This window comes from Pteropus medius, unplaced genomic scaffold (genome assembly GCF_902729225.1).
Source record: "Pteropus medius unplaced genomic scaffold, Ma_sr-lr_union100, whole genome shotgun sequence".
Classification (NCBI taxonomy): Eukaryota; Metazoa; Chordata; class Mammalia; order Chiroptera; family Pteropodidae; genus Pteropus; species Pteropus medius.
The window spans coordinates 2,492,295-2,515,966 of record NW_024350319.1 but is presented as its reverse complement, the minus strand read 5'-3'; the positions used below and the strand labels follow the sequence as shown (position 1 = coordinate 2,515,966).

The 23,672-nt window shown below is 34.3% G+C and overlaps 2 protein-coding genes across 3 annotated transcripts in view; both read left to right on the top strand.

The window, feature by feature from the left end:
* The window catches only part of DNAI4 (dynein axonemal intermediate chain 4), an 82,780-nt gene extending 77,009 nt beyond the window's left edge, over nt 1-5,771 (top strand). The window contains 1 exon segment of the mRNA XM_039838521.1: nt 3,525-5,771. Within this exon segment, the coding sequence (XP_039694455.1) occupies nt 3,525-3,575 (51 nt within the window). The 3' untranslated portion in view covers nt 3,576-5,771.
* Nucleotides 5,772-6,012: 241 nt separating this feature from the next.
* Nucleotides 6,013-16,857, top strand: INSL5 (insulin like 5). Of its 2 annotated transcripts, none has more exons than XM_039838531.1 (4): nt 6,013-7,337; nt 11,820-11,948; nt 13,168-14,417; nt 16,357-16,857. In XM_039838531.1, the coding sequence occupies exons 3-4, from the start codon at nt 14,174-14,176 to the stop codon at nt 16,587-16,589; spliced, it is 477 nt and encodes a 158-aa protein (XP_039694465.1). In that variant the 5' UTR covers nt 6,013-7,337; nt 11,820-11,948; nt 13,168-14,173; the 3' UTR covers nt 16,590-16,857. The 2 variants fall into 2 exon arrangements, with proteins under 2 accessions (XP_039694465.1, XP_039694466.1); XM_039838532.1 differs by lacking the exon at nt 6,013-7,337 and adding an exon at nt 7,932-8,237.
* The last annotated feature ends 6,815 nt before the right edge of the window (nt 16,858-23,672 follow it).

The following is a 23,672-nucleotide window of genomic DNA, read 5'->3' as shown; positions in this document are numbered from 1 at the left end:
GTAAGCTTTTGTAAGAATCGAATCTCTTCAAATCCTTTCAATTCCACTTATAAATATAATATATTGGATTTTTAAGTACTTCAATTGCTTATGGGCAAACAAATCTTAGATATTTAGGGATTCTTATTAATTTAATAAATTTAAAATGTTCAATATAATAAATCTTAAATTTTCTTAAATGTTTCATAACTCTTTACAAATTAATATTTCAATCTATGATTAGAAGTCTAAATCAATTACCTAATAACATATTTAAATTAGAATCACAAATTTATTTGTTAGAAAATTTAATATGGCAAATTCTTTTATATATAATGAATGGATATTTAAAATACCAGATATATACAAATTCCTTAATATAAAAAATATTTAAATTATCTTTTTGGTTTGCTACATTTCTATACACATTCTTATTCTTCTCAGGGTAAAAATATGTTTTCTCAATAAAGAAATAAATGAAATATTTTAAGAAGTCTTGAAGATTATTCTCTCAACTGGCTGAGATGCATATTGACTGTGGACATTTAAGAGGATTTTCCTAACTACCTTGGCTACCATGAGGAGCCCTGTTGGTTTGTTAGAGTCCTCCATATGGAGTGGTCTCAAAGCCTCCCTCTCCTGAGTCTAGTTTCATATTACTTACATTCTCCATTCTTCTCACAGAGATCTGCAACTTTGCGTATGTTGCTGCATCCCTTAATTTACTGTGTAACTAATTCTAAATTACTACAGTTTTCTTATCTGGTAGGACTAGAACCCTTAGAGATGTTTAAATGATGTCTGTTTTGATCATATATATCTCCCAGGGCTTTGTTTAATTCATTGATAGTGGCCTGAAAGACATGCCAATTAACAAAGAATGTTTATAACAGCCTTGTTTTTATATTGATAAATTGAAAACAGTCTTGATGATCATCAGTGAACTGGATAAATAAAATATGGCACATTCACATGAGTGGCTATAACACAGAAATTTAAATGATGTATATTTCAATGTGTCAATATGACAAAATTGAATTAATTTTAAAAAACAGTGTTGAATGATAAAAGCAGATTGTAGGAAAGTAAGTACAATATGTTATGATTTATGTAATATTTAATCACAAAACTTAAAACTGTGTTCTTAGTGGGCATATTTATAGTTAAAGTATAGACTGGAATGTGGAAGAAAAACGTTTCATATTTGTCTTTGTATCTGAATCAGTTAGAGACATCTTGTATTTTGAATAGTATAATCTACAAGCAGAAAGAAGGCTAAGCTCAGAGAATCTGAACATTTTTGACAAAGTAGTGTGTGTGTCTGTGTGTGTGTTAATGGTTTCAATGCTGGTGAGCAAAATTTTCTTTTAACATATATTCCATACATTAGTAAATAAATGCTTTCCTAATACAAATATGTTTTTCATGCTTTTGATCACAACATTTTAGAGGTTCAGGATTGTATTTCTGGGAGACGAAACAAAAAACTATTAATTACTTTTTATGTTACTTATGGCCAAACACAGACTTAACTGATATACCTCTTTCTTAGCTTTTCAGAGAAGAATTATAATCATAACAGTAATTTGAAGTTTCAAAGTAATTAATGTCAAACCATTATTTGCTATCAAAATATCAAGTAACATTATGACCTATAATTTCTCTATTAATTTTAAGTAGGAGCAAATAAAAATTTTGACAGGCTTGTGATTTCATTCTGTAAGAAAGATGTATGCCAGATTGATTTATGATAAAGGTTACTTCTGAAGGGAAGGATGAGGAAAGAACAAGATTGGGGGAGGAGATACAAAGGAAACTTTAACTTTATCAGTAAGGTTTTATTTCTTTCACTAAAAAAAAAAAATCCAAGGCAAAAATGACATTTGTTGATTTGGAGTGGATATGTGTTTTACAAAGGCAAAGTACCAGACAGCACATGCACCAGGTGTGCTGAACACAGGGCTCCCTGGGAGAAAACCCATGGAGATAGGATCAATAGCAGTTTTAGGACCACAACTCCCCCTCATCTCTGCAATGCCCATCATTCTCCGTGGCCTTGCACAGCAGCAGAAGGACTTTGATCCTTGGGCTATGGAAGTTTTAAGCTACGTGATTTCTGAACTCTTGCCTCTTTCTGATGTGATCAAAAACCAGAATAATATTGTGATATGACATGGCAGAGCATTGGCTCCAGTCCTGTCCTACCAACTCAGGGTTCATGATTAGGGGTGACATCAGCCTAGTGCCTGGCATGAACAGGAGCCTGGGGTTCAAGCTTTGCAATTATAACTGTGATGTAGCTAGCTGTCAACAGGATTTACCTCCACATTAGCATTTATTGTTTGTTGAAGCATCAACTCCTCTAATGGCATGATGGAGGTTGGTTGCTAGGGGCCTAAGTCTTGCATTGACTTATGATTTAAACACTTGGCAGAAGTCCATTTCAAGGGGGATATTGCATAAAACAATTCTTTTTCTGGAGGCAGCCTATAGAGAATCACTCCTGGACATTATTTCTACTCTTATGTTTCAGTGTATAAATGTTTTCCATGTTTTTCTCTGTACTTTGGGTATTTACAATTTTTTTCTAATTAAAGGAAAAATAAAAAGATAAGTGAAATCTTTAAAATGGGGTTTAGAAACATAAATCCGTTATATACATAGATACTGATGGCAGAAAAAATAGACCATTCATTCAACAAATATTTACTGAGTATGCACTATGACAGGGTCTATTTTAGGCACTAAGAGTATAACAGTGAACAAATTACAGTAGTGATCTATTACATTTACCCAAGTGAGACTGAACTAGAAAGAAATGGGTTTGAAAAGCAACTTGGCAACCAATTTGGAGTGTCAGAGCTTGGAGGATGGGGAAATGCCAGCTAAAAGTACAGGAACTGACTTATGTAATATTATCTAAGGTGTTTATAACTCTTTACTTTATAAAACACTTTCACATAAGTTAACTAAATCAACTCATAACAATCTTTAGAAGTGGATGTTAATATTTCCATTACATATTCAGTGAAACTAAGATTCCCAGTTATCAGTGATTTTCTCATAATTATTTTTGCTATATGGTAGAGAAAACTCCAGTTTTCTGCTTCCAGTTCCCATCTTCTCATGATGTCTTTCTTAAAAACTCATCCATATGGAAATTCAGACATTCTACTCTCTCTAAATCAAGTACTACAGATCAGGAAAGAGCCTAAGATATCATTAAAATTTATTTTACAGATGGGAAAATTCAGGTTTATACATTAAGGCTAAACAGTTGTTGTCAAAATTGTCCCTTTACTGAATCTTTATAAAACTGTTAATCAAACACATTAAGAATATTTCACAGGAAAGATCAGGTTTATATAAGGAAGTAACTGTTACTGTTTAAATTTACCTTGGCTTGCTTCCTTTTTGCAATCTTATTGGATGCCCTTTATGTGGATATCACTAACTTATAAATTTTAAATGGCGTTTTAAAGATTACTTTACCTGTTAATTTGTATTTTATTGCATTGTAATTGTGTGACTTCTTTTCTTTTCAGAGAGATATGATAGATACTTTGCTTGGACCCAGATCAAACCAACCAGGATAATTCATCATTACTGATATCTTTTTTGTTGTTTAAAGAAAAGGGAACAGTGTTTAATATCCAATAGTCTGATTTGTGTGTAGTAAGCTGGGATTTTGATTTTAGAAAACAATATTTAATGTATAACTTCTGTTTAAAATTAATGTAAATTTAATGAACTTTTATTTGAGATATGTGATTAGTTTATAATGTAAGCTAATTATAAGAGTTTTGTTGGGATTTTCATAATTTTAAAAAGATTTTCCTACTCTATTTCTTAATCATATTCCAAGTATATATACATATATATGTACTTATAAAATGACTAATTGTAGTAGAAAGTTATTATTCCTTTAGAAGAAAAGCTTAGAAATTATTAGAATTACTCAAAAAATATTTTTTAAGACAAAGTTCCATACACTTTTAATCTTCAGTTTTTTAAGGCTTCCAAGCTCTGTATTCAAGGGTGTGTGAATTATGCAGGTGTTAGTATTAAGAAATATAGAATTCTCATATCTAACTTTAAACTAAATTTTATATCCTTAGATCTGAGAGCAGAAGCTATAGATCTTCGTTAGACTATATGAAAGCAAAAGACATGACAGCAAACGTCAGAAATTCTACTATTTGGCCAGCAGGCATCATACTTCAAACTCAGTGAGAAGAGTTAATCTGGGACCCATCAGGGTACCCTCCTCTGCACACCCAGTATCTGCTCTCAGTTTTAAGCCCAGACTTAAGTGGGCCCAGAGAGAAAATATAAAGTCCCTGCTCTATAGTTTGCATCAGGATGTTATTTTATAAAGGGTTCTAGGGCAAGCTTGTGGAAATAGAAGTAGTGGGAGGCAGTAACTCCTCCAAATATAGATTGCTAACAGTCTGTTCTATGCTGTTTGTTTTAACAAGTCCTGAATTTTGTTAACTGAGGCTGTAGGACAGTATGGCCTATAAACCATTCTAAGTAGAGAGAAGAGGATAAGACATTTAAAATTCACTAACCTCTCTGAAAAATATATATATTAAAAACAGAATGGAATCAAAGCAGTAGTGAGAACTACCTTTTACAAGTATCCATTTCTTCAGAATCTCCATTTCTTTGAAACTATACTTTAAAGAGAAAGCAAGGAAACTTTTAGATGGACTGAGAGCTTAGGTCAGGTTATAAGGATTATATATTTTCTTCTGGTATAAGTTATAGTGATTCTTGTCTTTATCTTTCTGAAAGGTTGGTCTTTTCATAACACTTCGTGCAACAAAATAAAAACTTGATTTAATTGAAAAAAATGTTTCTTTTTATTATGTATTTTTGATCTTTAAAATTCTTTTACATATTTAACTCTCATTGCTGATCAAGCCTAAATGAAAAATAAAGTTCTTTTATATTTTTTGTATCCTGGGCAACTAATCCTGAAGCACTGAACCTATTTCATTATACCTTTCTCACCCCTGATTTTGTAGACTCTCCCATCTTTCACTTGAGAGTTACAGAAGTTACAGAAGTCATTATTTTGCTGGTTTTCTAGGCCAGCTTTGAATTCTCACTAGTGAATTCTATTTACCACAAAATTTAAAAAATTAAGGCATTTTTTTCAAACAGTTTTAGGTTTACAACACAATCAAAAGGCAGGTACAGAGACTTTTTTATATACCACCTGCCCCGGCAAATACATAGCTTCCTCAATTATCTTTCTGAAAGGCTGGTCTTCCTCAATTATCAACATCTCTCACCAGAGTGGTACATTTGTTATAAGTGATGAACTTACACTGACATCATAATCACCCAAAGTCTATCATTTGCATTAGGGTTCATTCTTAAGTGTTGTATATTCTATAGGTTTGGGCAAATGTATAATGACAAACACCCATCATTATAGTATTATATAGAGTATTTTCACTGCCTTAAAAATCATCTGTGCTCTGCTTATTCATCTCTCCCCTCCTCCATCCAGCGATCACTGATCTTTCACTGTCTCAATACTTTTGCCTTTTCTGGAATGTCATATAGTTAGAATCATATGGTACATAGCCTTTTCAGATTGGCTTCTTTCATTAATATGAATTTAAGGTTATTTTATGTCTGTTTTTGGCTCTATAGTTCATTCTTTTTTAGTGCTGAATAATGATGTCTGGATGTACCACAATTAATTATTATTCACCAACTGAGGGATATCTTGTTGCTTCCAAACTTTGGCAATTATAAATAAAGTTACTATAAACATCCATGCAGTTTTTTGTGTGGAATAGGTTTTCAATTCCCTTGAGAAAACACCAAGGAGTGTGATTGCTGGGTCATATGGTAAGAATATATTTAGTTTTGTAAGAAACCCCAAAACTGTCTTCCAAAATGGCTGTACCATTTTTCATTTCCACCAGCAATGAATGAGAGTTCCTGTTGTCTCATATCTTCATCAGCTTTGGTGTTGTTGGTGTTCGGGATTTTGGCCATTCTCATAGGTGTGTAGTGGTATCTCATTGTTTTAATTTGCATTTCTCTGATGATATATGATGTGGAGTTTACCATAAAATATTAAGAACTGAATAAGAATTCTGCTCAGCTTTTAGCCATCTCATTTTAACTTTACACACACAGAAACACACACACATGCACAGAATACCAATGGGCTAGTTAAGGGCCTAAGGTAAGTGTGGTGACTGGGCTAACTTTAGGCTCCTATTTTGTGCTAGGAAGTCATCACTTGATTTTGTCATTCTCTACCAGGTATCTCTCATATAGAACTTAAATTACTGTTGTCTGAGAGTAAATTGTTAGCTGCTTTTCCAAATGCTTTAGAGAAGAAAGAATGTATTCACTACTATATAATTGTGTACCATATTTAGTGCGTTCATTTGATTCACCTGTATGTAGATACATACAATTATAAATGAGAAATAGAACACTTAGTATTTGCCATTTTGTGTCAATAAGAGTCTATCTAAAAAATGTTGAATTGTACTGTGAAAAGATTTAGTTGTCAATATACCAATAATACTGTACATGTTAAAGTTCATTACAGTTTGTAAAACACTTTCATATTCATTATCCTGTTATACCATTACGATGATCCTGTGAGACCCGTGGGGCGAGTAGTTGTAATATTATCATAATCTCTGTTTTCCAGATGATATAATTAAGGCTTACAGAGGTGAAATAACTTACCAAAGACCATATATCTAGTACTAGTCAGGCTTGAACTCAAGTCCAAGGCTTTAAATTCTTATACAGTTTCCACTATTGCATAGTAAATGGTTAGTGCCTATAAAGTTTTCTGGGGTCTGATATACCAAAACACAAGAGTATTTATTCTTCTAAAATTAAGGTTTTATTACTAAATGCTAATGCTTGTAACTTAGTTTTTCTCAGGTTTTTCCTGCTTTCGGACCTTGACACATGAATCCCATCTATTGGGAACACTCCTCCCTGCTCCTCCCTCCCTTTCAACATGTTAATTAACTCCTCACTCACCCTTCAGGCTCATCTTCTCCAGAGAACCTTTTCTGATCTCCCTCCTACAGGACCTACCACCCAGACAGTCTAAATTTGCTCCAAGTGTCTTAAACATGAAGATAAATTTGAAATTTCCTCAGGGCTGAAGGGGATAAGGGATGAAGAAAAGAGAGGCCTGTGGGTCGATAGAACAGACCTATGTCCTGCTTCTAAATGACGTCTAGGAAGTAGTAAGATCTAGGTGGGACCACAGTCCACCTCAGAAAACCATTCTTTATTCAATGAGTGATGTGTAGAAGCAGCAAAAACAAGTGGAGCTGTAAAAGCCAGGCAGCTGAAAGGTTAGTGACCCAGCAAGAAAAAACTTTTATTCATTCATTCATTCATTCATTCATTTATATTTATTTATTTATAATTTTTTTTTCGAGTTACAGTCTACATTCAATATTAGTTTCAGGTGTATAGCATAATGGTTAGACATTTATATAATTTATGAAGTGATCCCCCTGATAACCTGGTACCACACATGGTTATTACCATATGATTGACTGTATTCCCTATGCTATACTTTATATCCTGGTGACTATTTTGTAATTGCCAATTTGTACGTTTTAATCCCTTCACCTTTTCACCCAGGCCCCCAACCCCTATCCCATCTGGCCAACCATCAGTTTGAAGAAGCAACTTTTAATGCTAGAAGAGTCTTGGCACAGAGTAAGATGCTAGAATTATATCCTGGGAAAGGGAAGGAAACCAGTTCTGAGGGACTGACATTAACTTTTTTTTTTTTGCATGTTGTTTGTTTCTGCCAGCTGGGTGGAATGAAGACTTGGAGTTAGCAATTGAACTATAGAAAATATACTTCTTGGATACCTGAGTTTCTGAGTTGAAATTCATACTTTTGTGCTAAATATTTGTGTAATTATTTGCTTGGTGTCAGCCTCCTTTCCTAGGTTGTAAACTCCTTGAGGGTAGAGATTATGTGCTTTGCTCACTGTTGTGTCTCCAACACCTAGAACAGTACCTCTACAGAGGATTGATTGCAACAAATATTTGTTGACTGAATTAATTACCAAATGGAAGAATTGATTGCTTCATATTTGCCCCATATTTAACATGATCTAATGTTTTAAAAGTTATTTCCTCAATATCTTAACAAAATATCTTAACATCACGGAGGGTAAAACATTTAACTATGGAAAAAATATAGAACATAAAATCAGCTTTGAAAGTTGCCAAATGTAAGTTATAACTTTCTTTGTTTTATAACATTATAAAATCAATTTTCTCCCTCAAGACAAAACTAAATACGGTTTAGTAATCACTTTCTTTAGGTGAGTATTCCTGCTGCTTTGTGATATTGTGCTCCCACTGATCATTTGGGGCATGATTTCTCTCCAATGTAAAGTATTTAGCAAAATGCCTGGCATGATGGAGGTGCTCAAACATGGCAGTTCTCTCTGGTTATCCCAGATCACATCCCCATTACTTGGCCTGAGAACCCTTTATTCTTTACAGCTGACTGGGTCCTTGCCAAGGCCCCATTCCTCCTGTGGGAGAGAGTGGTAATGACTTCATTTGTTCCTTTACATAACATTTGGGCTTCGTGTCTTATTTGTTCAAGATTTAGTATTATGTTCAAATCCACCCCTAAATCCATAGAACATTTCCTAGGCTATTAGCCTTCATTTGCTTAGGTTGGCACACTCTGTTGGTGATAAAACTAAAAGGCTAACAGTTTACGAGAAACTAATTCCTGGGTTAAATAGAAAGCAGAACATGTCCATTAAGTTGAAACATATAAAACATGGCTATGAATTTTATAAAGATGAGTACTGCTTTTTAAAAAAATTGATGAGACATTTATATAACATCTAGAATAACTTGAAAAATATGCTCTCACCATGTCTTTATCTTCTTTGAACAGGTTAACTATAAAAAGATATGATACCATCATCCCAGGAAGAACAAAGCAATCCAGGATTTTTTAGGGATCACATATCATGACTCACTGATAATTTATTGAATTTTCCAAATTATTATACATATTTTGATTACTTATTATTTTATCAAGTTTTAAAAGCCAAAAATCACACCAAAACATAAAAAAAAAAAGCTTCTCTGTCTATAAAAAACGAAGTGTTACATATCAATTATTGTTTCCAAGATTTTTTTTTAATTTAGCTGCTTGTTTTAATTCTTACTGATAAGGCAATTAAAAAATCACCAAGGGGAGTGGTAAGAGAGCTTTATTCATAAAACCATAGGAAAAGTTATCAGATAAATAAAAGTTATCAGATAAATGGTTTTATGAAAAAAGAGAGCTTTATTCATAAAACCATAGGAAAAGTTATCAGATAAAAAAGTTATCAGATAAAAAGTTATCAGATAAAAAAAAGTTATCAGATAAATATGCTTAACTATGATTTCTCATAGTTAATGAGAAATCATAGTTAAGCATTTCAATACCCATATGTAGATATTTGTAGACTAGACGTTAACTGGATTTAAAGAGGGGATGAAAATAGCATGCACGAAGGCCTAGATGGAGAAAGAACACGGGCTTTCAAGAAACTGTGAGGTGCTTGTCATAGCTTGACCACTTATAGTTTGAGGGTGTCTAAAACCTGTACAAGTGGACAGAGGCCAGGTCATGAGAGGCCTGATAGGCATGTTAAGGAAACTTTGGACTTTTTCTTGAAGAAAATGGGAAACCATTGAAGAGTTTTCAAGGTGGGTAATAAAATAATCACATGTGATACAAAGATCAATTTGGCGGCAGTGTGGAGAATAAATAGAAGGAAGACAGAAGACCAATTAAGAGACCATTGCAGTCATCCAAATGAAAGTTGAGATCATGGCAGAGGGGATAGAGAGCAGTGAGTGGATCACAAAGAAATTTAGAAGGTAGAACCCATGAGACTTGGTGATTGAATAGATGTGTGTGAATGGAGGAGGTTTTTGTCAATGAAGAATTAGGGATAAAGAGGAGTTGTGAATGACTTCCATGAATAACTGGATGAATAGTGGTGCCATATGATGAAAACACCCTCTAGAAGCAGTAAATATGAATATTAGCCAAGGATGAGCAATACTAATTATGTGTTGGAAATGAATAAAAATAAATTAGTGTTTGCTAACACATTTATATAGTGATTTCATAATCATAGGTATTGGAAAATAACTATGTGGTATGCTTTATAATTTATCAGTGCCATAATTAACATTACCTCATTTGATCCTGTGATATTTTTCTATGTGACAAATTAGAACTCAAATTAGCGTTTAAATTATTTTCTTAAGCTCTATCTAGGAACTAGAGTAACAAGACTAAAACTAGCATTCTAACACCAAGGCCATTATGACACAGTGTAATATTTGGTAGAATTATAACTATTGTCAATACCATCAATGATCAATCTATTTAAACTTCCTTTTGTGCTAGAGACTCTGATCAGCACTCTCTTCATAGTTGCATAGTTTAATCCTGATAACCACCCTAATTCAGTTATCTTTATTTTAAAAATGAAAAACTAGGATTCAAATGCATTAAGCATTTCCAAAGGCATATAGATGTTAAATGGCCGAACTGAGATCTGATTTCCCAATCTGATGCCACAGACATTGTTTTACAACTCTTATGCCAATCTGCCCCAAACACCATCTACTAGGCATCTGCAGCCACAGTTCCTTCATAGGCAGCATATAGGTAAAAGATATGTTTACTGAACCCAGTATCTGATTGTTAATTTGGAATTTTGGTTCATGTGACTTGTGGACCTTCATATAATCAATCATATTGAGCACGTGGCAATTCCAATTTAACTGCCTTGCTTTGCTCTAAAAACATGTATCATATAAACATTCTCTACACATGTAAGATGTAAATAACTAATTATACTAGTCAGGATAAGTCAGGTTATGTTGCTACAATCAATAACTGCCAAATCTCAGTGGCTTTAAATGATAAGGATTTATTTCACATTCACATTACATGTTCATTACAGGTCAGCAGGCAGCCCTGCTCCATAGTGTTCTGACTCAGAGACCAAAGTTCTTTATTAGAAATTTTGTTGGTCACAAAGGCAGGAAAGAGGAAGAACTTGGGAATCATACACCAGTCCTTAAATGCCAAGTAGAAGTGACATATGTAACTTTCATGTTTTATTAGCTAAAATAAGTCACATGGCCATGTCCGACTTTAAAGAGTAGAGAAATATAATTCTACTATGTGCCTGGAAGAGATTTAGAAATACATCTACTTTAGAAATTCATGACTCTTCCAGATATTAACCAATTTCATGGTGAAAGAGCTTCTAGGGTCAAATAACTTTGGGAAACATTGAATCAAAACAAAGTTAAACAAGTTTCTTAACTATAAGTCTTATCTGAGCCCTTACTGTATTAATTTGCATTATTAATCTCCTAGAAAGGGACTATTAATATGGGACTTCCTTTTTCAAAGAGTATCTGCAAAGATTCATGTGCTGAAGAAAACGCTTTAAGAAACAGCACTCTAAGGCTCTGCCTGTTTAGAACTTATTTGTGGAAAGAAGAAAAGAAAGAAGGAAAAGAATGAAGGAAGGAAGGAAAGAAAAAGACTAGAGCAGTGCATATTTACGGATAGTTTTGAGAATGAGAGTTATACATAAAAGCCATCCACAGTAGCTAGTTGTAACCAAAAATTGTATTTTCTAGCCTTTTGCATATCACGTTAATTTATTGAGTATTTATTAAGCATCATATATTATGCTAGTTGCTTTACTTGTTGCTTTAATCCCTCTTCACAACAACATAAAATGAATATTATTATCTTTTTACAGATGAGGAAACTTACCTCAGAGAAGACAATTACATGTTCAAAGCTACACAGTAAACTGAGTTACAGACTAGATGAGGAGGAAAAGTCATGTCAACTTCCAAACAAAAAGGACCGAGTGCTCCAGTTAGAGGTACAAGCAACAGACTATTGATCAAAAGATGGAAATATTTAATTCATTTGGCTTATCCTTTCTGATTGAACCTTGAAATATGTGGAAGGGGTGATATTTGGGGAACTGAGCAGATAGCTTTAAATGTCAGACTGTTTGGATTTTATTCTCCAGGTAATGCTGAACCACTGAAAGTTTTTGAGGTGGGAGTAACAAAATCAGACAATTATAGCAAGACTTAGAATTTCAAGTTCAAAGGAGCCCTTAAGTAATTCAATCTAACTCTCTCAATTCACAAAGAGGGAAAAATAAATCTCCCAAATTTGAGGCCCCACAGCTAGGACTTTCATTATTGGCACAACTTTTTATCTGGGTAACTTACCTGAGTGATTAGTTAGCCTACATTTGCTCACAAGCTGAACTCAGGTCTTACTGGTTTATCTGCATCCCAAATTAATGTGAGCTCTGACGAGGCCTTAAGAGTTAGAAGAAGAGGAAATTATTTTGATCAAAGGGAATGTGATAGCAGGATTCAGAGGTACCAGAGTGTATTTGACATCCACGGTAGTGATCATCCCTTGGCTGAATAGTTCTCTCTTGAGTCGTGCATAAGCCTAGCCCATAGCCACCCATCACAGCTTTATTGCAGTGCTTTGTTAAAACTGGCATTATCAAGATAGGCAGACTAAATCTCCAAAGAAGGGGAGAAGTTGGTAATAAGAGACTGAATAATTACTGATGTGAGTGTGCTAGACTTGGTTGTGCTGATGCCCCTCTGAAGCTGATAAATGACATAGATTTATCTGTAATTTTGCCCCATCAAGATGACTTTGCCTCATCTGATGTCAAAACCATTCCTGCTCCTTTGGTCCCTTTCTTAGCAAATGACCCCCTACCTCTTAGTTGTGCAAGCTAGAAACCTAAGTACCATTTTTGGCTGCTCTCTTCTTCTTACCCCTGATACCTGATTAATACCAAGCCCTTCTAATTTTTGAATAACCGTCAGCCCTACCTTCTCTGCCATGATCTTAGTTTAAGCCACCATCATATCTCATCTAAATTACTGCAAAAGCTTTTCTTTGTTTCTTCTGCTTAATCCGTTATCCATACTGAAGCCAGAAAGGTGAGAAAAACAACAATTCCTTGAAATAATATGTCTATATTTCAGAGCCAGAAATACTTTCAATCAGAAATACTTTTTGAATAAAAAACTTTGTTCTATTTTCTGGCTTTCCTACAGAAATATGGTGATGTCGCAAGAAGTATTGGTGATATATATTTACGTTTATTTTCAACCAGAGATCACAGACAAGGAATCAACAGAATCAACTAAAAAAGTATTTGTTCAATTTACTAAAAAGTAAGCCAGCAATTCTTTAAGATCTCAAACTCCAGCATTTCTCATTTTAGGTAAGAGTTCTATAACAACTAGTGCTTTCAGGATGTTTACAAGAAGAGAAATTCCCTTATTTAGTATTTTGAGAGTTATATGGATTCAGCTTTCTATTATAAAAATGTGTGCTGATAAAAGCATACCTGAGTCATAGGGTGAAGGATAATAAGGAAGATTTAGGTCAGAGAAATTTTTCTACGTTCCAAAGAAAAGTTACCTTTTCTAGTTTATTCAATCATGAGGGAAGAAGATAATCAACAGTATGGACTTCATTTTTTCAAGCAGGATAAACATAATTACGTTAGCTCTATGTGAAAGTTACTATCATCAGCACAATCTTACAGAGAAGGGTTCTTGGGAAGTTTAAATATCTTGATTAAGATTCTAGATCTGGTAAGTAGGAAGCCAAGATTCAAATGCAAAACATGAGAACCTTAACTCTTAAGTTTGCTTTCTCATTTCTTTGACATAAGTCTTGCTTTCAACACTCGCAAAACCCTTATGAGATATGTTTTCTCATTCTAGAGATATTGTTATTGAGGTTTAAAGAGTTTAAACCTTGCCCGTAAGTGTTACTCTGTAAGTGGCGAGGCTGACATGTAAACTTGTGTTTAGCTACTTCCAAAGTTTATGTGTTTTCCATGATGCCCTTCCAAGACAGAGTCCTGTTTATTGTCTCACGGATGCAGCTAATGGTAAGTGATAGTGGTCAGAAGTGACTGAATAACTAGCAATAATCATAAAAACACATTATTAAAACTTCATGGTGGAAACTACATGCTTAGCAAATATCGTTCAAATGAAGTTCTGACCAATAAAATTTCATGAAAGTTACTATAAATTGGACAAGAGTATGAGAGCCACATCAAATCTTGATTTGGCCATATTCACTGTATCAGATTCTCATTCAATTCTCAGCAAAATGATGGGCTCCATTTCTGCTTTATTTCTATTCTCTGTTTTACTTGCCACCTCAGAAGTGAGGAGTGAGAAGCCTTTGAAGCTCTGTGGGCGAGAGTACATAAGAACAGTCATCTATATCTGTGCTAGCTCCAGGTGGAGAAGGGACCTGGAAGGGATCCCTCTTGCTCAGCAAGGTAACATTAACTCATGTGACTCATTTTTTTTCAGGCTGTTTTAGTATCTGTTTCTCTAATTACTGCTAAGTTACTTCTATATCAGTTTAGGGGGTTAATTATCAAATAAGCTGAGTTTGGCTTGGCAAAAAGGTGATCTTGCTATCTTCTGAAAAATAAAGACCTTGTTTTCTTTTGTCTCCATCTTGAATTCATTTGATTGCATAACTACTTCAGCGAGCTCAGCATCTATGGCAGGTGCTATGATTTCAAGGGGCATGTTGGAGTAGCAAGATTATCACATATGGATAATTATAGCATATAATAAGTTGGAATTCAGGCAGGTGCTAAATAAGGGTGGAAGGAATTTGTTATTGAGCATTTATTGAGTGCCAGTAGTTTCATGTACAATATTTCATTCAGACTTCTGATAACATTCTATGAAGTAAGTAATATTACCACCATTTACCACTTTGCTGAGGGCAAAATCGTTCATCTAGCTAGTAGGAAGTATGGCTAGGGAGTAAACGAGATCTGTCTGTCTTCAAGAACTGATGAGGTCTTTGATCATTCTGCACCGTGTCTCAGGTGGGAAAAAAAAGATGGTGTACTGTCGTAATAAATGACAGCATTGTGGAGGCAGTGGTGTTTGACCGAGGCCTTACAGGATGTGTAGAATTTGGGGAGTTACAAGGAGTAAGGTGAAATGGAATTCTAGTGAGAATTCTAGCCGTAGAAATTGTCAGATCAAAATTTTGAAGGTGGGAATGAACCTAATGAGTTTCAGAAATAGTGAGGGGACTGATTCCATTGAATTTCATAATTTTTTTAATTCAAATAACTTAGAAGTTTGACTGGAATTCTTTCTTAAAGTGTGAGGCAGAATTTAAGATTGTATTTTAATAATAGATTGTGTTTGCTATGTTTTATAGTGAAGTTAAAAAAGGAAAACAGTTACATAATAAATGTTAGAACGACATATATGATTATAAAGGTTTCAATTTGGTTTTAAATGACTGGTGAATAAAAATATTTTTTAAAATGACCAGCAGTTCTCATATTTTGGTGGACTAATTTCTTGAAATATTATGAACTTATCACTCCCACTTTAATTTTGAGAGGTACAGAGTTACTAGGTGTTAACAGAAATAATAAGGGTTTTTAATCCCAAAAAAGTAAGCATAATTTATCAGTTACCATAATTTATCAATCTCTATATTAGCAAATCAAAATACACTAGAAAAAAATACATTTGGAATATCTATGAAACTCATGAGGCAATGGAATGGATGTCTGTATAAGGCTGTTTTTTTTTTTTTAGCATCATTATTTAATCTTTCACAGGTTTTCAGAGTATTTGCCCATCTATATTTATTTAATCTATTACTGGTTTACCAATCAGTATTCATTCATACAGGTTTTCTTGGTGCTTCCCAGTGCACTAAGGTACTGATAGGTAAGTCTGACAGAAATTAAAGTGAGAGAGGACTTTGAGAACAACACTCTGATAAAAGTAGCGGGGCCTACTTTTTATTTTCAGACATAGAGGTTTAAATCTCCACTTCCTTTCTTACTGACCAGTTTGCAGGGCATACACAGCACTCTTTTTTGTTTATCGTATGTAACTAATACCTTTGGAAGGTGCTGGTCATGAAGCAGAGGTAGCCAGTGCAACAGAAATCAAGCCTTGGCTTGGCTGCTATCTCGTGGAGTGACACTGGTTCTGTCACTATTCCTCTCTGCACTCATGTTTCCTCCCTTGAAAAATGAGGGGGTTGGAGATGACTAAGTTCTCCCCATGATTTCTATTCTCTCTAAAACCAGACCAACATTTTTTAAAAAGCGATGTGTGGGATTCAATTTCCTTTCAGAAATTTAAAGTGTTTCCCCAGGAATAGAGCTTGGTTGCTGCCTTCTTTGCCAGGGTCCTCTAAGGAAGTATTTTTTCTCTTCCATGTAGCTGAGAGAGGAAACTACTTCTGGCTTCCAAATGAACATGAGGTTTCTGAGAGAAGCATGGCACAAAACCTTCCGAAGGTGGATTCCACAGGGGAGGGAAGCCTTCAGTATGAACAGCTGCCCACTGACGGGCTTGGAGGGTCAAAGAAGTTTTCGGTGATGTCAAGACGAGACCTACAAACTTTGTGCTGCAATAATGGCTGCTCCATGGCTGATCTGAGTACTCTTTGTTAAGACAAGAGAAGATAGCCAATGGGTGCAGAGCTTTAAGCACATGTTTAATTACAGTGTTTTATCGTCCAGGACAATATGCTGGATGAGTAAAATAATGTCTTTGGGGGAGGCAATCATCTTTCTTTCTTAAAAGTTTTGGATGAATGGTTAATACCACAATGAAGTCTATTTTCTTCCTTTGCCAAGTTGACTGCACTGTTCAAATATTAACTAATCCTTTGAAATTTCAAATCTTGTGCAAAATTTTAATAAAAATGTCAAAAACCAAGTTCATTGCAATTTTTCCTCTAAAAAAATTAAATAACTTCGAAGCAGTAAATGGAAATGCTGAAGGTAGAAAAGCCTAAAAAAAAGTATAAAAGAAACTGAAAATTAACTATTAACCTCATCATCCAGAAATGACTATCAGCTCTTAACTTTTGGGTTACTATATATTATTACTGAAAATTTAAACATTGATTCATGGTTAAGAATAAGAATCTAAACAAAGTGCTTTTCTCAAAGACCCTTAGAGTGCTCAATAAATGTTTCTTAATATCATGCAACCCTTCCACATTCTACTTGAGACCAGCTGGAGGCCTATAGGTATCAATCAGTTCCCATAAACTAAAACCCAGAAAATACATGAGTGATAAACTCCTTTCTATAGTCTGGGCCACCTTGGTTTTGCCTCCCCCAACTGCTGGGGCAAAAGAATATTCTATTCTCATTCTGGAAGTTGGGAAACTAAGAACAAGATAGCCAAGTCATTGTAACACAATTGGATGTCTTCTCAAATAAGAAAGACAAAGTAAAAGACAAAACGATGCTTTTGTTTCTAATTCTGACAGCCAACTCCCCAGTGGGTTGTAACAAGAGCCAGATTGTTCATTTGAAGTGCTGTTCTTAGTAATACTACAGTCTGTATATTTGAAATGCATCTACTACATATTGGGCACGTAAAATGTGTCACGGCATTGTGTATGGTATTTAAAATTTTACTTCATGCATTTTTTGCGGGAAACCTATGTGGTTGAAATACTACTTTACCACTATGCTGCAGATAAAGAAACTAAGGCTCAGTGGAATTAAGTAAATGTCACAGAGCTAAGGAGGTGGCATTACTGGACCCAAATTCAGGCTGCTTAGCATAAATCAAGACAGTCACATCAAGCTGCACTGGTAGTCAGTGTATTCTTTACCACCAGACACTCCTCGTTGGTTTTGTTTTGTTTTCAGTTGGTTTCACTGAAGAGTGTTCTTTGATGAGGCAGTAACATCCTTTGAGTAACATGCCTTTTCAATATTCTGGGTGGTGAAATGAGAACATTACATGAAGCAGTTTGTGGCAAACTAAAGTATGATGGCTGTCTCAGGAAAAGTACTTGCATGATTGAATTGTGAGCTTCAAATTAGCTTCTTTGTTTATGAAGCACCTTTTTTTTTTTTAAAGAAAGACTGAAAAACTGTGTTTAATCAAATTTTGAAATTAAATGAAACAAGATTTGGAAATGAACAAAGTAAGCCTGCAACTTCAAGAAAAATAACTGATAGTATTTGGTGTTAAAATTCAAACAAGCAATTTTGGAAAACTTTTATTCACCACCATGAGCATCAGTGGTGATATTAGTTAATTTGATTTTTCGATATTATGTAAAGAAATGTGTTGACGTTTGGAAGATCTGCATAACTCAGTGAACCAATATTTTCCAAGTGATCAATGCATACTATAAAATCATGAATGGGTACTCAGTATGATGTTGCTGGTGAAAATATAGATAAAATAGTAAAATAGTCTTTACATTACATATGTATATATGTATATGTATGTATATAATATTCTTGATCATCTAAAGAGTTTTATTCTATTATGTTTGCTTAAGCACTTATTTTGTTCTAAACAGCTTTTAAATTTATTAAATACCTATTTAACTTCATCATATATTTTTCTCTTGTTAAGGTGAAGAATTACCCTGCTAGCCTTCCTTATGTTGAAATTTCTATGCATTCTCAGAATAAACCAATTCATGATATAGCATTTTTGATAGAAGACTGAATTATTAACATCTTATTTAAAATTTTTATATCTGTTTTCATAAGTAAAATTAATCTCTATGTGTTTGGCAGTAACAATTACTCTAACTTTATAAAATGAAAGCATTATCTGTTCTTTAGAAATGTTGGGGGAAATCTCTAGTAGTATCTTTTGCCTGGTGACTTTAAAAAATTTACTGCAGTATAATATACATATAATCAAGTGCATAACTTTAAGTTTTAATGGAACAAGGCCACACTATTTGGTTACTTACTGTCCATGGCTGCTTTTGCGCTTCTACAGCAGAGCTGAGAAGTTGTAAGAGACCTTATGGTCTACTGAGCTGGAAATAGTTACTTGCTGGGCCTTTGTATTTTGCTGACCTATGCTTAAAAACAGCCTAATTTCCACAGGTTGACCCAACTCTCTAGAGTGAGTCCTTAGAAGGCTTTTACTTGGGTTTATGAAATGGGATGCAAATGAACAATTTAGGTGTTTTTCAAAAATTTTAACTTTCCTACAAAAATAGATTTCTTGTTATAGAATAAATTTCCTTAAAGGACAATATAAAGATAAGGCATGTTTATAATTAGCTAACAACATTTAGTTCATTTTTCTTTAGTTTCAAAATGAAATAATGACTCTCTAATCTTAATATTTCTTATATAAATTAAAAAAAAATTTCCCAGCACTCCCTGCACATATAAAGTTTGATATTCTGTCCTTTTGGTAGTTAGATGATTCACCTTCATCATCGCAGGAAGCAACAATTTTCCTTCTTTGATTACAAATGGAAAGTGAAGCTTATAATACTGGTTATACTGGTTTCTTGCTTTACTAAGTAGGGAAAAATAGCCTAGTGGGTGGGTGGGGAACCACAAGTTTCAAGTTCTGTCCTGCACTAAAAACAAAAAACAAAAAACAGAAAAAAAAAGAAAGAAAAAAGTGTATACTATAGTTAAACTAGTGAGGAAAGAAACTGAAAATTAGAGAAAACTTTAATCAGATATTTAACATAGTTAAACTTTGATCAACCTTCTAATAGCATGTGTTCATGCGTTTGAAGAAAGGAAGAGAACAAAAAATCAAAGGAACCTAAAGACAGAAAAAAATAAGCAAAAACATTGAAAGTAACTAAGAAAGTACTAAAGTGAGAGGCAAGACATCTAATTGGAAGAAGTATAAAAATTGGCAGAGATTAGCAAAAAGAGGCTAAATCTGGGGATGAATAGTTTTTTAATAAACATTGACTTGAGAAGTTATTTGTCATTCAAAGATGACAGTAGCAGATGATTAAAACTTTGAAAAGAAAAAAAAAGTAATCTAGGGTATTCCATTATGGTGGTGAGCAGAAGTGGCTAAAATATGTGCTCAATTCTTTAGGAAAACAGGTTTTGTAGGATGAAATTAGAGATCGGAGAGAAAGTTTCTATAATGAGCCAGACATTTTACATACACTTTTCTTTTCATTCTTCATGGCAAGAATGTAAGTAATTATCACTGATCATTGATTAGTGATACGCAGTGATTATTATTATAATCATTTTTTACCTCTGGCCACTTTGCCCAAAGTCACACAGCTACTAAGGATTGGAGGCTAAAATGAGATGTTTGTCTGTCAAATCTGTGTTTTAAAAAAACAACACAAAACAGAACAGAACCAGAAACAAACCTAGATCACATTGCTGCTCAAAAGAAATGAATCCAGAAGAAATCTGAGGTTGAAAGCAGCTGGAGGAATGTTTCACCAATTTGGCCTGAGGGGACTACTGCTGTTTGTGAAAACGACACACTGATGGAGATAAGAACCAGACTGTAGGAGGTGTAAGTGAGTAGCAAAGAAAATCAGAGGTAGTGGGTGCAGGCCATTTCCTTAAGAATTTCGGGAGCAAAAAATCATAGTAAATTATCAATTGCTATTTAATACTGACTTCTCTTAATGCATTTTTGGTAATATCTAGAAAGGCAGGTAAAGTAATAGTCCCCATGAGGAAAATGTTCATTCTCTAAAATGTTAGATTTAAAAGTTCTAATCTCCCAATTGTTGTTTTTTTAAAACCACTTTCTTATACTGGATAGTTCCCAAGAGTTTTAAAAAACCCATGAACGTAGTGCTTAATTTCCCAGCACATAATAAACTGGGCTCTGTCATGAGGGCATCCTAGTATGCTTTCTTTAAAGTCATTCTATTAACAATGACAACAGACGATAGCATTAATACTCCCCTTCAAGATGCTAATGTATCTTTGACAGAACCTTTACATTGCGTATGATGTCTGACAAGACACAGAAATAGGTCATACAGAAAAATTTTAAAATAAAGATAAAAAAGAAGGGCTCATTTAATTGTTTTTTTTTTTTTTGGAAAATTTCCTTATTGATTTTGGGGGAGGGTTTCCTGCTGACATTCTCAGAGTTAACTGAATTTTCCGTAATTTGCTATTAGTACTGACGACACCGCTGAAGTTGCTGCTGCTGAATATTTTATAAGGCATGATGTTAGGTCTCAATTTGGATGACTGCCAAGTCTAAATCTCTCACCTTGATGTCGTAGCCCAGCTCCAGTCTCAGTTTTTTCAGGTGCCTAAGGCTATCTCCCTCTCAATGTCCCATTATTAACACAAATTCAACAAGTGCAAACTCAAACGTAATATTTCAGTCCTCAAATTCTTCCTGCCAACTTCCTTCTTTTTGCGAACAAGACCTAGTTGCCCAGACTCCAACTTTCAACTGCAATCAAACCCTACTATTGATAGGGTTTCCTATCAGGCATTGTACTGTTAAGAGCTTAGCCAATATGTATTTCTGCCTGTTTTTTGAAAGCAGAGGCTGCACCCCCATGACCCTCCCAGCATACTCTTTGAGTAAGTGTTCTGTCTCAAGGGGCTAGCCCTAACAATGCCCACTCCACCACCCTTAGCCTCACTCCAAAACCTTGTGAAATACCTACGAGCATTATCATTACTTTGAGATAGAGAAGCTGTGGCTTATTGAGGTTAGTAATCTATTTAAGGTCACTTTGTAATTTACTTAAGGTGACTGGGACAGCAGGACTCAGACCTGAGATTGCAATCATCCTAAGCTTAAAACTTTCAACTGCTTTGTCATGTTGTCTGAGATTTGACTCTGACTCCTTCCCCTGTGCCTGATCATGAAGACTTTGTCCCTAAAATGTCCCATACAACTGGCCTCTCCTTTCCATTTCAATGCCAACGCATAGTTTAGCCTCTCATTACCTTTCACTTGTTATAAGTGGTCTTTCTGCTCTCTACTGACAGATTCATCTCGAGTCACTTCACACATACCATTAGCAGAATGAAAAGTCTTTGATGACTACCCATGGTCCGAGTGTCCTTTTCTTGCCCACATTCAGGTTACCATCCATGAACCCTTCCAATCTTAGTTCTGACAACTTATCTTCATGAACACTGTTTTACTCAGTCGAGAATTCTTCCGTTACTCTAAACTTCTTTCTCTGTCTGTTGAAATTCTACTTAACACCTTTATAGTCTAGATAAATGCTGCTTCCTTAATGAGGCCTTCCCTGATTCTCTTAATCAGATAAAGATATTCTGGACCTTTTTTTTTTCTTTTTCTTTTTCTTTCTTTTTTTTTTTTATGAAAACGTATTCTAGCCTATACTGTGGTCACTTGTGTACTCATCACCCCTACAGTATCCTAGTTCCATTAGGATTAAACTGTGTTACTAGCATCTTTGTAGTTGGTAGTTACTGAGCACAGTGCACTCAATGAACACGATTTTTGTTTGAAAAGTTAAGATGCATTAAATTTTATTGTTAGATGCTGTCAGGATATGTAGTCCATGTCTTCAAGATGTTTTCAATCTAGTAAAGGCAATAAAACTATTATTAAAAAATTAACTAGAGAAGATCATGAGCTCAAATATGAGACTGATAGAGAGAACAGGAGGGAAGGAATGGATGGAGACGGTTAGAGAAGATGTGAGGCCAGCGTTTAATGCTGAAAAGTAAAGAAAGTTGCTAAAAGTGGAAGAGAAAAGCATAACTGAAGGCAGAGATGGACATGGCAGGGCTAGGAAGAAGGATGGAACTTTAGGAACAACCGTTGAGAAGGAAGAACAGCAAAAAAATTCAAGGTGTTTCTAAGTAAAACAATTCCCTCAAATTTATGGTGTCATTTTTTTTAAAGTTTAATTTTTAGCATGTATACATAACTGACGTAACATTGTGTAAGTTTAAGGTAAACAACATGTTGATTTGATACATTTATATATTGTAATATGCTTACCACCACAGCATTAGCTAACATATCCATCAAAATTTTCTATCACAAGGCTTTTGTGATAACCAGCATTCTTCCAAGTTAGTCACAATTAGTGAGTTTTTACTGTATATTCTTGTACTACTATATAATTGCTAGAACTCACTATTGACAATCCGAATTACAGTACACGGCCATATGCTGGCAAACTGCTTCCTTTTTGCTTTTTAACAGCCACCATGTTTTCAGGTCTGATTCCTAACACAGCCTGGGACAGATGGTAAGAGGATCTCATGGATGAGATTTTATAACTCTAAACAAAAAGTCATTTTTATAATGAATTTGCTACATACGAAATAATTTTCTTCATTCTGATTGATTCATGCTATTGTTCTGAGAGGAGAGATGCTCACAAATGTGTAATGGAAATACAAAGTATATTTACGTACTGTATGTACTATATAATCCAGATTCTAAACCGGCCTATGGAGATTGACAGATATTAGTTGTGATAAATTATTACATAGACATTTTCTCACTAAGACACTAACAACAACAGCAACAACAACAAAAACCTGAAAACTGACTAGTTCATTTTAAAAAGCGATCTTAAAAGCCAGAATAAGCAGAAGGAAAGGAACTGAAAAAGAATACTTTCTTTCTTTCTTTTTTTATTTTACTACATATTGTTTTGGGGAAAAGTAAGACATCAATACATTTTGAAACTATAAAGCACTGACTGTTTTCCCACTTGTTGAATTCTTTTTGGTGTGACTCACACGTCACATTTTCCTTAGGACTGTAGTATTGCTAATTTTCTCCATATG